The 13,700-nt window shown below is 48.3% G+C and overlaps 1 protein-coding gene across 2 annotated transcripts in view; it reads left to right on the top strand.

The window, feature by feature from the left end:
• The window catches only part of PARP1 (poly(ADP-ribose) polymerase 1), a 41,457-nt gene that overhangs the window by 8,115 nt on the left and 19,642 nt on the right, over positions 1-13,700 (top strand). Inside the window, exons 3-8 of one of the 2 annotated variants that reach the window (XM_019976546.2) lie at positions 4,654-4,769; positions 6,281-6,495; positions 7,916-8,015; positions 9,864-9,980; positions 10,578-10,754; positions 13,440-13,584. In XM_019976546.2, coding sequence (XP_019832105.2) covers positions 4,654-4,769; positions 6,281-6,495; positions 7,916-8,015; positions 9,864-9,980; positions 10,578-10,754; positions 13,440-13,584 — 870 coding nt within the window. Of the gene's footprint in view, positions 1-4,644; positions 4,770-6,280; positions 6,496-7,915; positions 8,016-9,863; positions 9,981-10,577; positions 10,755-13,439; positions 13,585-13,700 lie in introns of both variants that reach the window. The other variant, XM_019976545.2, reaches the window with a different exon arrangement.

Here is a 13,700-nt window from a genome sequence, read left to right as displayed (position 1 = left end):
CATAGAGAAAGCAAGGGAATTCCAGAAAAACATCTACCTCTGTTTCACTGGCTATGCTAAAGCCTTTGACTTTGTGGTTCATAACTGTGGAAAACTCTTAAAGAGATAGAAATACCAGACCATCTTACCTGTCTCCTGAGAAACCTCTATGCAGGTCAAGAAGCAACAGTTAGAACCTTATATGGAACAACTGACTGGTTCAAAATTGAGAAAGCAGTATGACAAGGCTGGTTATTGTCACCCTGTTTGTTTAACTTATATGCAGAACACATCATGCAAAATGCCAAGGTGGATGAGTTATAAGCGGGAATCAAGATTGCTAAGAGAAGTATCAACAACCTCAAATATGTAAATGATACCACTTTAATGGCAGAAAGCAAAGAGAAACTTAGCCTTTTGAGGGTGAAAGAGCAGAGTGAAAAAGCTGGCTTAAAACTCAACATTTAAAAAACCAAGATCATGGCATCCGGTCCCAGCACTTCATGGCAAATAGAAGGGGATGAGGTGGAAGCAGTTACAGATTTCCTCTTCTTGGGCTCCAGAATCACCGTGCACGGTGACTGCAGCCATGAAATTAGAAGACGATTGCTTCTTGAAGACAGGAAGGTTACGACAAACCTAGACAGTGTATTAAAAAGCAAGGACATCGCTTTGCCAACAGAAGTTTGTATAGTTAAGGCTGTAGTCTTTTTCTAGTAGCCACGTATGGATGTAAGAGTTGGGCCACAAAGAAAGCAGTGCCGAAGAACTGATGCTTTCAAGCTGGTGCTAGAGAATACTCTTGAGAGTCCCTTGGACAACAGGAAGATCAAACCATTCAATCCTACAGGAAATCAACCATGAATACTCATTGGAAGGACTGATGCTGAAGCTGAAGCTCCAGTACTTTGGCTACCTGATCCGAAGAGCCGACTCATTGGAAAAATCCCTGATGCTGGGAAAAATGGAAGGCAGCAGGAGACGAGGGCAACAGCAGATAAGATGGTTGGATGGCATCACCAATTCAATGGACATGAACTTGGGAAAACTCCAGGAGGTGGTGAGGGACAGGGAGGCCTGCCATGCTGCAGCCCATGGGATCACAGAGAATCAGAAACAACTTGACAACTGAATAGCAAGAAGTACCATATGATTTTGAGCATCTTTTCACGTCATTTTATTGAGTTCATCGTATAGTTTGGACAGCAGTCCTTTATCAGATATGCCTTTTGCAAGTATTTTCTCTCAGTCTGTGGCTTATATCTTTTATTCTCTTGGTGCTATCTTTCACAGAGTAGACATTTTTTATTTTAATAAAGTCTGACTTATAAATTATTTCTTTTATGTACTGGGTCTGGTACCATCTATAAAAAGTTATCACCAGGGGCTTCCCTGGCAGTACAGTGGTTGAGACTGCGCCTCCAATGCAGGGGGCACAGGTTCAATCCCTGGTCGAGGAAATAAGATCCCACATGCTGTAAGGCACAGCCAAAAAACTTTAAGAATAATAATAATCGATAAGTAAATAAAAAGTTACCACCATACCCAGATGGTGCTAGTGGTAAAGAACTCACCTGCCAATGCAGGAGACTTAAGAAACACAGGTTCAGTCCCTGGGTTGGGAAGATCCCCTGGAGGAGGAAATGGCAACCCACTCCAGTATTCTTGCCTGGAGAATCCCATGGACAGAGGAGCCTGGCAGTCTCCTGGCAGTCTATAAGGTCACACAGAGTCAGCCATGACTGAAGCAACTTAGCACCATACCCAAGGTCATCTAGATTTTCTCCCATGTTATTTTCTAGAAGTTTTATAGTCTTATGTTTAATCAATACGTTTAAGTCTGTGATCCATTTTGAGTTATTATTTGCCACAGATGTAATCTGTCTAGATTAAATTTTTTTGCACATTTATGTCTTATTGTCCCAGCACCACTTGTTGAAAAAGCTGTCTGTTCTCCACTGAGTTGACTTTGCTCCTTTATCAAACATCAAGTGACTGTGTCTGTGTGGGTATACTTCTGGACTGTGTTCTGGCTTATTTATCAGTTTCGCCAGCATCACATTGATTTGATTATATAGCTTTACAGTGAGTCTTATTGTCAGGCAGTGTCAGTTCCCTGACTTTGTTCCTCTTCAATATTGCGTTGGCTGTTCTGGGTCTCCTGACTCTCCGTATAAGCTGTGGTCAGTTGGTCAGTATCCACAAACTCAACTTGCTGAGATGCCTTTAGATTTCAAATGGTCGATTTTATTTTTTAATCATCCTTTGAAGGCTATCTCCCGAGACTCTATTCTCATTTCTCTGCCTTCTTGTGAACTGACCCAGTTTAACCTATGATTGTGACTCCAGGCTGTTTTGGAGAACAAGAAGTTTTAAATTGTCCCAGATCCTGTAATTCAGAAAGAACTATCATTAATATTGCAGGGTGTCTTATTAGAAAATGTTTTTCTATTCAGACATTGATGCTTGTGTGTTTGTGGGTTTTTACTCCTGCAGAAAAAGGTTTCTACCTTAAGTATAATACTTTTTTTTTTAATGTTCAGTCACCTTTTCTTTGTGATAAAATATACATAACACAGTGCTTACCACTCTGAGTGTACATTTCAGTGGTGTTAAGTGCAATTCACACTGCTATGCAGCCACACCATCATCCTTCAAAACTTTTTCATCTTCCTAAAGTATTACTTCATAGCCATGAAACATGAACTCTTTTCTCCTCCCCCTACTCTCTGACAACCACTGTTTCTGTCTCTGTGAGCTTGATTACTTCTAGGTACCTCATACACGTGGAATGACACAGTATTTATCCTTTTGGGTTTGGCCTATACTGTATTTGTCCATCTGTGTCTGACTTATTTTACTTCGCATGTCTTCAGGGTTCATTCATGTGGCGTCTGTCAGAATTTCCTTCCTTTTAAAGGCTGGGTAAGAATTCTGTGATATGGCTATCCCACATTTCATTTATCTGTTCATTCTTTGGTGGACATTTGAGTTGTTTCTGCCTTTTGGTCATTGGTGAATATTGGTGTGCATTTATCTGATGCAGACCCTGTTTTCTGTTCTCTTATGTATATACTCATAAGTGGAGTTATGAGTGGAATTATCATAGTGGAATTTTCATATCAATACTCTACGTTCAATTTTTTTGTGTAAACTGTAGTACTGTTTGCCACAGCAGCTGTGGGTTTCTGATTTCTCCACATCCTTATCAACACTTTTGTTTTCTGGATTTTTTGGTTTTACAGGAGTTTTTAAAATATCCTTAATGTTTTGAAGTGATATTTCATAATCTTGATTTGTATTTCCCTGTGGTCTACACATTGCATTTTATAGTTTAATATTTACTTTTCTCACATTAAAAGTTACAGATTTCCATCATTATTGTTCAAGATAACATTGTATTCATTTATTCAGATTTTGCTAAATTTTGTGCATCATTTAAGTATTTGGCATATATTACAGTAATTTGACTGAGTCCTTGTCATATTGCTTTATCAGTTTTTCCAGTTGAGCTGAGACACCTGAAGGTTAGTTGAGTGGCCCAAGGTTAGCATGGTGGTGAATGTCCGTGGCGAGATTCAAGTCCAGACTCTCTTACTTTTGAAACTAGGCTGTAAACCATTTAGTTCTGTTACAAACAGAACTGTCACAAATTTCTCATATATCCTGGGCATCTATCCAGTTATTTCTTTAATTCTAAGAGGAGGAAATACTGCTAAAAGAGATGAACTGTTTCACAGTGTGTGTGCCAGCCTGCCTTTTAGAAGGATTGTATCAGTTCTGCCTGTACCAGCAATGTGTGATGTACCCATTTCTCCACTTCCACACCATCCATCCCTAAGTACTTTTCATTTCGCTGGACATGTGTTTCATCATAATGAAGCTTCATCTTTGAGTCAGTGTTCTTGTTGTAATATCTGTTTTCTCACAATACCTGTTCTTAGTATTTTGAAATTTTTCATCCAGAATTTTTAAAATAATACACAGTTATATGCACAGACTTGACACGTACAGTTCAGTGAATTTTGGCAAGTGCATGCATGCATCTAACATTCACCCATCAATAAGTAGCCCCAGAAGGGTCCGTTGGGTCCTTTCTGAGTCATCTTTCCTCTCAGCAAGGTAACCATTGTTCTGATTTCTGTCCCTTTGGATTAATTTTGTGTGATTTAGCATTTGGGAGAGAAAGCAATAGTATCTCTTTCTCTTGTAAACTGCTTTTGCTCAGCATGTCTGTGAGACTCATCCAGGTTGTCTGATGTGTCATCAATTCTTTTTTTAATTACTGAAGAGTAGTCTTTTGACTATATCTCAGTTTGTTTGTTCATTCTCCTGTTGATCTACTATCATACGTCGTAGTAAGCACTTACTAAGTTCTTTCCAAAGTGAGGAAGGGGGCTGCAGAGGAGGAGCCAGCATGGGAGTGGTAAGACCACCACCAGCTAACATTGTGCTATTTCCAGGAGCCTGAGAAAAATTTTAATTTCATTGCCAGAGAAGAAACTGTTAACCAACCACAGTAGTTAGAAACGAACCTAGAAGAGATGGACCAGCTGCCGTTGCCCAAAACACAAGGTGTCCTGGTAGAGGAATCTCAAGAGGTAGAGGAGGACAGGGCTCTTTGGAACTACACTGAGGCTGTTGAACTGAGCATGGCTGTGTTAGATGTTTCAGGCAAAGGCCAAGATGGAGTTGGCAGCAAGACCGAGAAGACACTGATTGACTTTGGGGCAGGGTACGCCAAGTCCAACAGAAGCACGTGCAAGAGCTGCATGGAGAAGATAGACAAGGTGAGAGCCTGGGGCTTGGTCTGTCTGCCTTTCTGGATTTCTTGCACTGGATGTCATTGGATAGCTCAAAAGAAAAAGAAAATAGGGCTTTAGGTGCTGGGTAAAACTAAAGTGAATCATCTTAGTAGAGACAGGAGATAACCGTGACTTTTCTTGTGGACACATCTAGCCCTGATCATTCACAGTGCTGTCCTTGTGTGTCACTGAACCTGCTCTTAGGAAACGTGGGAGAGTTTGGAAAACATGCACACAGTGGGTCTCTTCTGGACCCCCAAAGGGCTGCAGGAAGCTGTTGGTTGTGTTTTATGGTAGACTCAGTTTAAGGAGTGCGTTTGTTCCCTAGTGTCAGCCTCCAGGCTTTCTTCCGCTTAGTCGGGAACTCCGTCCACCCTCCTTCCTTTCCAGCTCTCACCCCTGTAGAATGACAGCTGGTTGGGTAGAGTGACGGCCGTCGGAGTAGCTCAGACGCAGATCGAGGGGTTGGCCTGTGCCCTTTAGCCTCGTTACCAGAGATCCTCTCATCTTAGGCAAACATTCTGGTTGATTAATTTAAGGCATTGATGAGAAGTTTCTACCTCCTCAGTATTGTACAGGAAATTGAGGAGAGTCAGTGAGTGTTCAGAAAGGAAAAACATGGAGTTGCTAGATCTTCTCCAGCTGCCTTCTACCACAGGAATTTGAGGCACAAGTTGAAAGTTTCAAAGGGAGTGCCCAAGGCCGTGTGTCATGGAGCATGGCCGGGCCTGAGGTGGAGTTGTGTCAGTGCCACTTGGTCCGAGTTTCCCCGTCTGGGGCTCACAGGCCTGGAACTCACTAGGGATGTCAGACCTGGGCAGGATGGCAGGACTGGATGCTAGCTGTACGGGTTTGCTACCGCATTTTAGGGAGCCTTCATCTGTGTAAAGAGACTGAGGAGGCTGGGTAGGAAGTTGCAGAAGATCCCTGCTAGGATTGAGGCCTGCTCTGTGTCCCTTGGGGGCTTCCCTGGTGGCTCAGATGGTACAGAATCTGCCTGAAATACAGGAGACCCAGGTTCAATCCCTGGGTCAGGAAGATGCCCTGGAGGAGAAAACAGACAACCCGCTCCAGTATTCTTGCCTGGAGAATTCCTTGGGCAGAGGATCCTAACGGGCTACAGTCAATAGGATTGCAGAGTCAAATACGACTGAGCGACTAATACTTCTCCTTCTGGCTCCCATGAGCCTGCAGTCTAGCGTCCCAGCCATTGTTCTTACCTCTGCACCGGGGTCTGCAGAGTGTCCTCAGGGTGATGTTACCACTTTATCACTTGCCCAGGCAGCTGGGTGGGCAGGTAGCTAGTTGGACTTAACCTTACTTAAAATTAGGGAGCAGAGGCTTCAGGGTAACACAATCCTTAATGGCATAAAAGAACCAAAACCTTCCAGCAGCCCTCCCATCACCTTCATTGTGGACCTGGTTGCCCCTGGGCCACCCTGATGTTTGACCACCCTTCCTTGTCTCTCTTTTAACACGTGTGGATTCTCCTACAGGGCCAGGTGCGCCTGTCTAAAAAGGTGGTGTACCCCGATAAGCCCCAGCTGGGCATGGTTGACTGCTGGTACCACCCAAAGTGTTTTGTTCAGAAACGGGAGGAGCTGGGCTTCCGTCCCGAGTTCAGCGCAAGCCAGCTCATGGGCTTCAGCGTCCTCACCGCAGAGGACCAAGAAACCCTCAAGAAGCAGCTCCCGGCCATCAAGGGTGAAAGGTGGGTAGAGGGCTGGGGGTGGAGGGTGCCCATGGGGCTTCAGGGAAGGGCTTCCCGCAGGCCCAGAGTCTGTATCAGACTGCTGCACCCTCCTGACTGCCCCCTCTGAGCGTCCCCCTGACTAGAGTCCGCCACCGCCTCTCACCGCTCCATGGCCCGCTCTCACGTCCCCGTGGCATCCTCAAGTGCAGAGGCGTCCTTCAAGCACTATCCCAGTTCTAAATGCGCGCGTGTAGGACTTGCCTGGTGGTCCAGTGGTTGAGAGTCTGCCTTGCAGGGCTGGGGACACGGGTTCAACCCCTGGTCTGGGAAGATTTCGACATGCTGCCGGGCAGCTAAGCCTGTGTGCCCTAGAGCCCATGCTGTGCAACAAGAGAATCCACCACAGTAAAGAAGTCCTCGCACCACATCTAGAGAAAGCCCGCACGTGGCAACAAAGACCCAGAGCAGCCATGAGCAGATAGTAAATTTTAAAAATGAAATAAGTGCACAAGTTTATGGTATAGCACATGTGGTTCTGGAATGTTAAAGAAAACTAGCAAGTCAGAGGCATGGATTTTAAAGTCCTCAGGGCGCTTTGACACTCAGTATAGGTGTAAGAAGAATGCATAAGCTTCCATTTATGCTGTAACCACCAGAATGGGTTGAGCATTCTGGTGTGCTGGGCGCTATGCTAAGCCTTTTACAGGATAATTCATTTAACCATCACCATGATCCTACAAGGCAGAGGGTATTCTTTTCCCCACTTTAATGAATGAGGGGAAATCCAGGGGTTCGATCTCAAGCCAGCGTGACAGCTGAAAGCATTAACCACCATGGCTGGCCTCCCCTGTTTCTAGGGGCTACTGATGACCCTCAGTGCCCTCTCTCAAGTCAGGGGTGATGCTCCTTGGTCAGCACTGTTTGCTGACCTGGCTGAGGCAGACCGGCTGGCCGCGCCTAGACTACTGCTTCTTGTTGGGCTTGAAATGATAGCTCGGCCTCCCGCATTTGAGAATAGCCTCTTGGCCTCAGGAGCAGCCCTGTGTCTTAGCTTGAAAGACTCAGTGCCTGACACTGGTGCTTTGTCTTCTGCGGTCCCTGCCCTCAGCCGTGGCCTTAACCTGTAGCATAGTCCCTGCCAGAACCTTCCAGGCCTGGTCTATGCCAGGCGATGGGTGGCATTTTGATGTCAGATGGGGCCTAAGCCCTAGGTGCTGCGCCAGGTTGTTCCAAGGCTCTGGAGCGACCGCTGGCCCGTCCTCACAGTGGAGTGTCATGAAGTGGCAGCTGCAGACCTGAGCAGACGGCGAGCTCCTGAATGGGCAGCGCCTGACCGGGCCGAATTAGAGTGGTGTGAGGATGCTGTGTCACCCGAGGCATTGGCTTTCAGGGTTTCAGTGGTTCTGGTTCTTTCTCTCACATCCTTTGTCTCTTTCAGAAAGAGAAAAGGTGATGAGGTGGATGGAATAGATGAAGTGACCAAGAAGAAATCTAAAAAAGAAAAAGACAAGGAGATTAAACTTGAAAAGGCCCTTAAGGTGAGTCCTGAGCTGTGTGTCTCCTCTGGCCATTCAGTCTAATTCTCTTCCTCATTCTGGGGAGAAAGTTAAAGGAGGTGCGGGTATCCTGCTTTATAAGAGCTTTTAAAATTCCCAAATCGATAGTTGTTGTTCAGTAGCCTGGCTTTCCCCCCAGGCTTTCTTCCCTCCTCCCAAAGCAACGCGAAGGCATCCACAGTGGGCTCTCAGCGTCAGACCAGTGGCCAGGCTGGTGGGAGCCGAGCTGTCACTTCCCACTCAGCAGCCTCGTGCTGGGCTGGGCGTGTCACACCTCAGCCATACAGTGCATCACCGCATCCCAGACCTGGAGCACACTGGAAACTGGGTATTGAATTCAAGGATGCCGAAGGTTCTTGGCACAGAGAATGGCTGAAAGAGATAAAATTCAATTTTCTTTTTATGAAAATCTCTTCTTGGGGAAGAAAAAAATAGAAGGCATATAGTAAAAGGAGAAAACTGCCCGTTAGATCGGTGGTCATTGAACAGAGACATTCGTCACCGTGTTGGTAAACGTTGTCGAAGCAAAGTAAGAATTATTAACCAGAAAATGGCGAGTGTGTGTTTGGGAAACTAGGAGGGGGCCGTCGGTCTCTTCTTGGGGGTGTGATTTCCATGCTTAACACGAATCACAGATTCGGTGTGGGTTGTCCTGCATTTTAAAACGTGTCTGCTTTGTGCCAGCCCTGGCTGCAGGGCCGCTACAGTGGGTTTGGTGTTCTTCCTTCCGTGCTCCACACGCTCCCCAGCCCGGCACATCCGTTTGTGCTGGCCTCCCGTCCTTGGTCACGTAGGTGACCTCATCCTTCTGCTGCTCCCATCTCACCTTGCGCCCTTAGACTTCTTCCTTGTCCTCCCTCGTTCGTTATGCTCTCTCATTCCAAGGCTCACCACGTGGTCCTGCAGGGGTGGATTTTTTAAATTGCATATTTTATTTTTAAAAAATGATGCATACTAAATTCATTTTCACTTTGTTTTTGGACCACACCGTGCAGCATGTGGGATCTCAGCTCCCCAACCAGGCCTCGAACCCATGCCCCTTGCAGTGGAGGCACAGATTGTTAGCCACTGTACCACCAGGGAAGTTCCAGGGGTCACTATTACTGAGAGGCCCTTACGGAGGTGGGGCAGGGGAAGCAGTGTGTATGATGCAGCTTTGTCACGTTAAAGCCCTTCTCACCCAGTGCTGAGAGAGCTGGCATTTTCATCTGTCTTGCAGAGGTGGGGGTCTCAGGGCATGACCCGCGCAGTCCCCTAAAGCAGGAGGAAGTGTTCCCCTGCCCTGACTCTGCTGTGGGGAGGCCACTGCCTTTCTAAGCAAAGCACATGTGAGAATGAGTGCAGTGACGGGAAAAGTGCCCACAAAGAGTAAGCACTGCATAAATGTTACCACAGAGATTTACAGTTCTGTTTTCAGAAGACCTGAAGTCTGTTCACAATAGTGAGCATAATGCACAGTTGAGGCAGTCGGAGTGTTTGGGGCTTGTCCCTGCTCGCTCGCAGGTAGTTGGGGAGCCGACCCTCCTCCCTTCGGTGCTGGGTGTTGGGACAGATAAACCCGGTGCCTTCTTGCGTGCGTGTCCTGGGATTTGTCTCTGAGGGGCTGGTTCCAGGGACTCAGGTGCCCAAGTGCCCAAACCCCAGGCCGACTCAAGACACGGCGCCCCGTGCTAGGAGCAGGGTCCTGGGGATGCGGCAGCTCCGCTCAGTGCAGGGTTGTGAAGCAGGGCTATGATGGGAGCCAAAGCAGGGCCAGGGTGGAACCTTCCTCTGGTTGGGCTTCTTTCTCTGAAAAGAGCCAATCTCTCAGCTGCTGGCTGTTGTGCGCAGGCCCAGAACGACCTGATCTGGAATGTCAAGGACGAGCTAAAGAAAGCGTGCTCTACGAACGACCTGAAAGAACTGCTCATCTTCAACAAGCAGGAAGTGCCCTCCGGGGAGTCGGCGGTGAGCTGCCCTTGTGTTACGGGAGCCGCGAGCCAGGCGGCCAGGCCGTGTGCGGTGACTGTCCCGGTGGAGTGTGGGAGGCCCTCCGGTTGAACACCTGCCGGTATTAATTGGGAGCGACATTCCACAGTCGTGTTGCATGGTCATCGCCATCAAGGTCGCCATTTGCGGGGCAGGAAGGGGCAGGCGCTCAAGCACTGAGGTGGGCCGCACGTCTGCCTCGTGTGTTCATGCCACACCCTTGGGCCCGAGGAGCTCTCTCTGCTGCCTTCCTCCTGGACTCCCCGGGGGCCACGAGGGCTGTTTCCCCAGCAGGCCCTGCCGTCACTCCGGTGCACTCAGAAGCAGTGGATTCTCTGGGCTCTCGCTCTATTTCTCAGTCACCGAGGGAAGGGGTAGCTGCAGGAACACTTCATGCGTGGACATAAGATCCAAGCTCCAACCATGATCCACCTCCCCTGGGGAATGTTAGGGAGCCTCAGGGCACTCCCTTTTTTAGCAAGTGAAGTCTGTGCAGATTCTTCATCCCACATTGGCAAATGTCCTCTGAAGGCCCCCCGCCTTTCCTCCCTGATGTGTTTTCTTCACTGGCTTCAGATCTTGGACCGAGTGGCCGACGGTATGGTGTTTGGCGCCCTCCTTCCCTGCGAGGAATGCTCGGGCCAGCTGGTCTTCAAGGGCGACGCCTATTACTGTACCGGGGATGTGACTGCCTGGACCAAGTGTATGGTCAAGACACAGACGCCCAACCGGAAGGAGTGGGTGACCCCAAAGGTAAGTGAGGTGGGAGGTAGGAGCAATCCTGGGATCCGTTTACAGAAAAACCTGGTCCCACCTCCCATGCTTGTCCACACTCAGGGCCACCATGACTGCAGAGTAGAGTGTCTCAGACCTCTTTACATTGGGGCCTTCCTCATAATCAGAATATGAAATTATGTCACTGGTTCTGTACATTTGCAAACTACACAGATGGAGAACCAATGCACTTCCAGCCGGAGCACGGGTTTGTCCAGCTGGTGTAAAATGTGGAGACTGAGTCATTTTTAATTTCTGTTTCTCAAGTGCCTCCCCTCTGCCAGGCACTGTTCTGGGCACAAGGGACACAGCGGTGAACCAGTGGCGATTCCTGCCTTTACCACAGGAGGGTGCTTCTCAAGGACATTTCTTTGCCTAGGTGCTGGAGGAGGAGTAGGACCCAGGGTTCACGTGTCCCCTGTCACCTTCTCTCTGCTGAGTTCTCAGAATGCAAAAAGCCTCAGTTGGGGCACCTTGTTAGGAGCTGTGCTGCTGGGGAGCCAGCAGTGTCAGGGGGCGGGCTGCTGGAAGGACTCAGCACCACCGGGGACGGTCGTGGCCCTGCCGCTCACTGGGCTTTGGGGTTGGTGTCTGTCAGGTTGCCTCACTGCCTGTGTCTTCTCCTGGGGGGAGCATTTGGACCAGCAGCATATGTAACTGTCACCTGCATCGGGGCTGATCGCCGCTTTCCCACGTTTTCCCCTTTTGCACTCATTCTTTTCCTGCCTTCTCTGTCCCCTACCGTAATTATTGAATACCTCTTGTGCAGCTGCTCTGAAACAAATCTGACTTTGTCGCTGCCCCACCCTTAAAACCTCAAAGTGATTCCCCGTTTATTGTAGAAATATTTTCCCAGTTCTTCTGAGAATGCCAATGTTATGAGCCCATTTGTGGTATTCGTATCCCTTTCAGTATCTTGAGTGAGTGATGTTGCTTAATCGTGTCCGACTCTTTGCGACCCCATGGACTGTAGCCTACCACGCTCCTCTGTCCGTGGGATTTTCCAGGCAAGAGTACTGGAGTGAGTTTGCCATTTCGTCCTCCAGAGGATCTTCCCGACCTAGGGATTGAACCCAGGTCTTCTGCATTGTAGGCAGATGCTTTACCGTCTGAGCTACCATAGGTTGGGGAAAAAATAAGATTGTTACGTGAACTATTTTGTGCTTGATATGCCAGTTGCACTGCATCTATGTGTAGTTTTTTAAAGGTTGTTGTAAAAGGATACCTGGATGTGCAAGACATTTTGTCAGGTCAGCAGTGCTTGCTGCCCAGGCAAACTCATGGACTTACAGGCCCTGTGTAGGGACTGCGGCCACCAGGGGCTTGGATCCCAGAATCAAGGGCATCTCCTTGGCTTGACCCCCTTTCCCAAAGCCCTCCGTGGTCTGACTCCAGCTGCCGTCTGCAGCCCCTCTCTTGGCTCTTTTATTCCTCCTCACATCCTGCTCTCACCACTTGACGCACGTTCTCTCCACCTCCGTCTCACCCCTTCCCCAGTCCGTCCTCATCTGTGTCTCTTTGATCACGCACTCCACAGTGGGGAACCAGCTGCAGTTGTGTGTTCCCAGTACATCACAATACCCGTCCGGTGCATTTACCTAACTGCCTGCTTTCCAGCTTGCAGCCAGCTGAGCAGGTCCCTGCCTCTGAGGAGCCCTCCCAGCGTTGGCATCACTTTAGCACGCCTCTGGTTTAGAAGCCAGCTCCTATCTGGAAGTTGCCTCCTTACATCTGACTCTCAGTCAAGGCTGAACTTGTTTCTCAAAGGCCAAAACTCTCTTAAACCCACTGTGACGTGTGGCACATGTTAGATGCCCAGCATATGTCTTCTCCACTGGGTGGTCATTAACCATGGATCCAGCAGGAAAGGACTGTTTCTTTTTTTAACTTTTTATTTTGTATTGGAGCATAGCCGGTTAACAACGTTAATAAACAGTGAAGGGACTCAGCCATACATATGTACATATCCGTTCTACCCCAGACCCCCTCCCATCCAGGCTGCCACGTAACACTGAGCAGAGGTCCATGTGCTCTAGTGGGGAAGGACTCTTTGTTGGTGGGATGAATACTTAGGAGAGTAGGGAGCTGGTAGCCCTGAGCCTCGTGCATGTGATGCTTACTGTGTGACCACTTAGAGCAGAGCCCATGGTGACACCTGGGGTGCAGGTGGACTGTGCTGGACACTGACCGGTGTCGGGCCACCTGCATCCATGGCCGCTTCTTCTAGGAAGGGAAGAGAATTGCCTTGATTTCCTTCTAGGTAATAACCTCTCTCCAGGGATGTGGAGAGTCTGAGGGGCTTTTGGTCATGGAAAGGACATATGACCCCAGGACAACGCCTCTCGACCCTTAGGATTGCAACTCGAGAGTGAGGGTTGTAATCAGGTTCCAGCAGAGGTCCCCTGACCAGATAATCAACAGGTTTTTTCCTTTTTTCTTTTTAAAGAAAATATTTTTCTTATTAAAGCGTCACAGTACCAGCTCTATTATAAATGTAGAAGCACTAGTCATAAGTACTATATCAACAGTATTTCATACCAAAAGCCTCCAGTCTTCCTATTTTGTTATTCTTTATTGTAAGAAGAGAAAGATTCTCAAATTCTTTGCTCTGTCAGTTGGTTATTTCGTGGGAGAACTGATTTAACTATAACTTACGTTCTTTAGGAATTCCGAGAAATCTCTTACTTCAAGAAACTGAAGATCAAAAAGCAGGACCGTATATTCCCCCCAGAGAGCAGCACCCCGGTGGGGGCAGCAGCCCCACCCTCTGCAGCTTCAGCGCCTGCCGCTGTGCACTCTGGCCCCCCAGGTACAGCTCCGGGCCCAGCCTGGGTAGGGAGGGCTGGGGTCCTGAGCTTAGCGGGGAGAGGGGAATCCGGCTGGGTTCTTCTCCTGTTGGCTGATCCCACGGGGAAACCCTGCCCT

Source organism: Bos indicus, chromosome 16 (assembly GCF_029378745.1).
Source record: "Bos indicus isolate NIAB-ARS_2022 breed Sahiwal x Tharparkar chromosome 16, NIAB-ARS_B.indTharparkar_mat_pri_1.0, whole genome shotgun sequence".
NCBI classification, from domain to species: domain Eukaryota; kingdom Metazoa; phylum Chordata; class Mammalia; order Artiodactyla; family Bovidae; genus Bos; species Bos indicus.
Note: the sequence above shows the minus strand (reverse complement) of the source record. Positions and strands in the feature narration are given on the sequence as shown.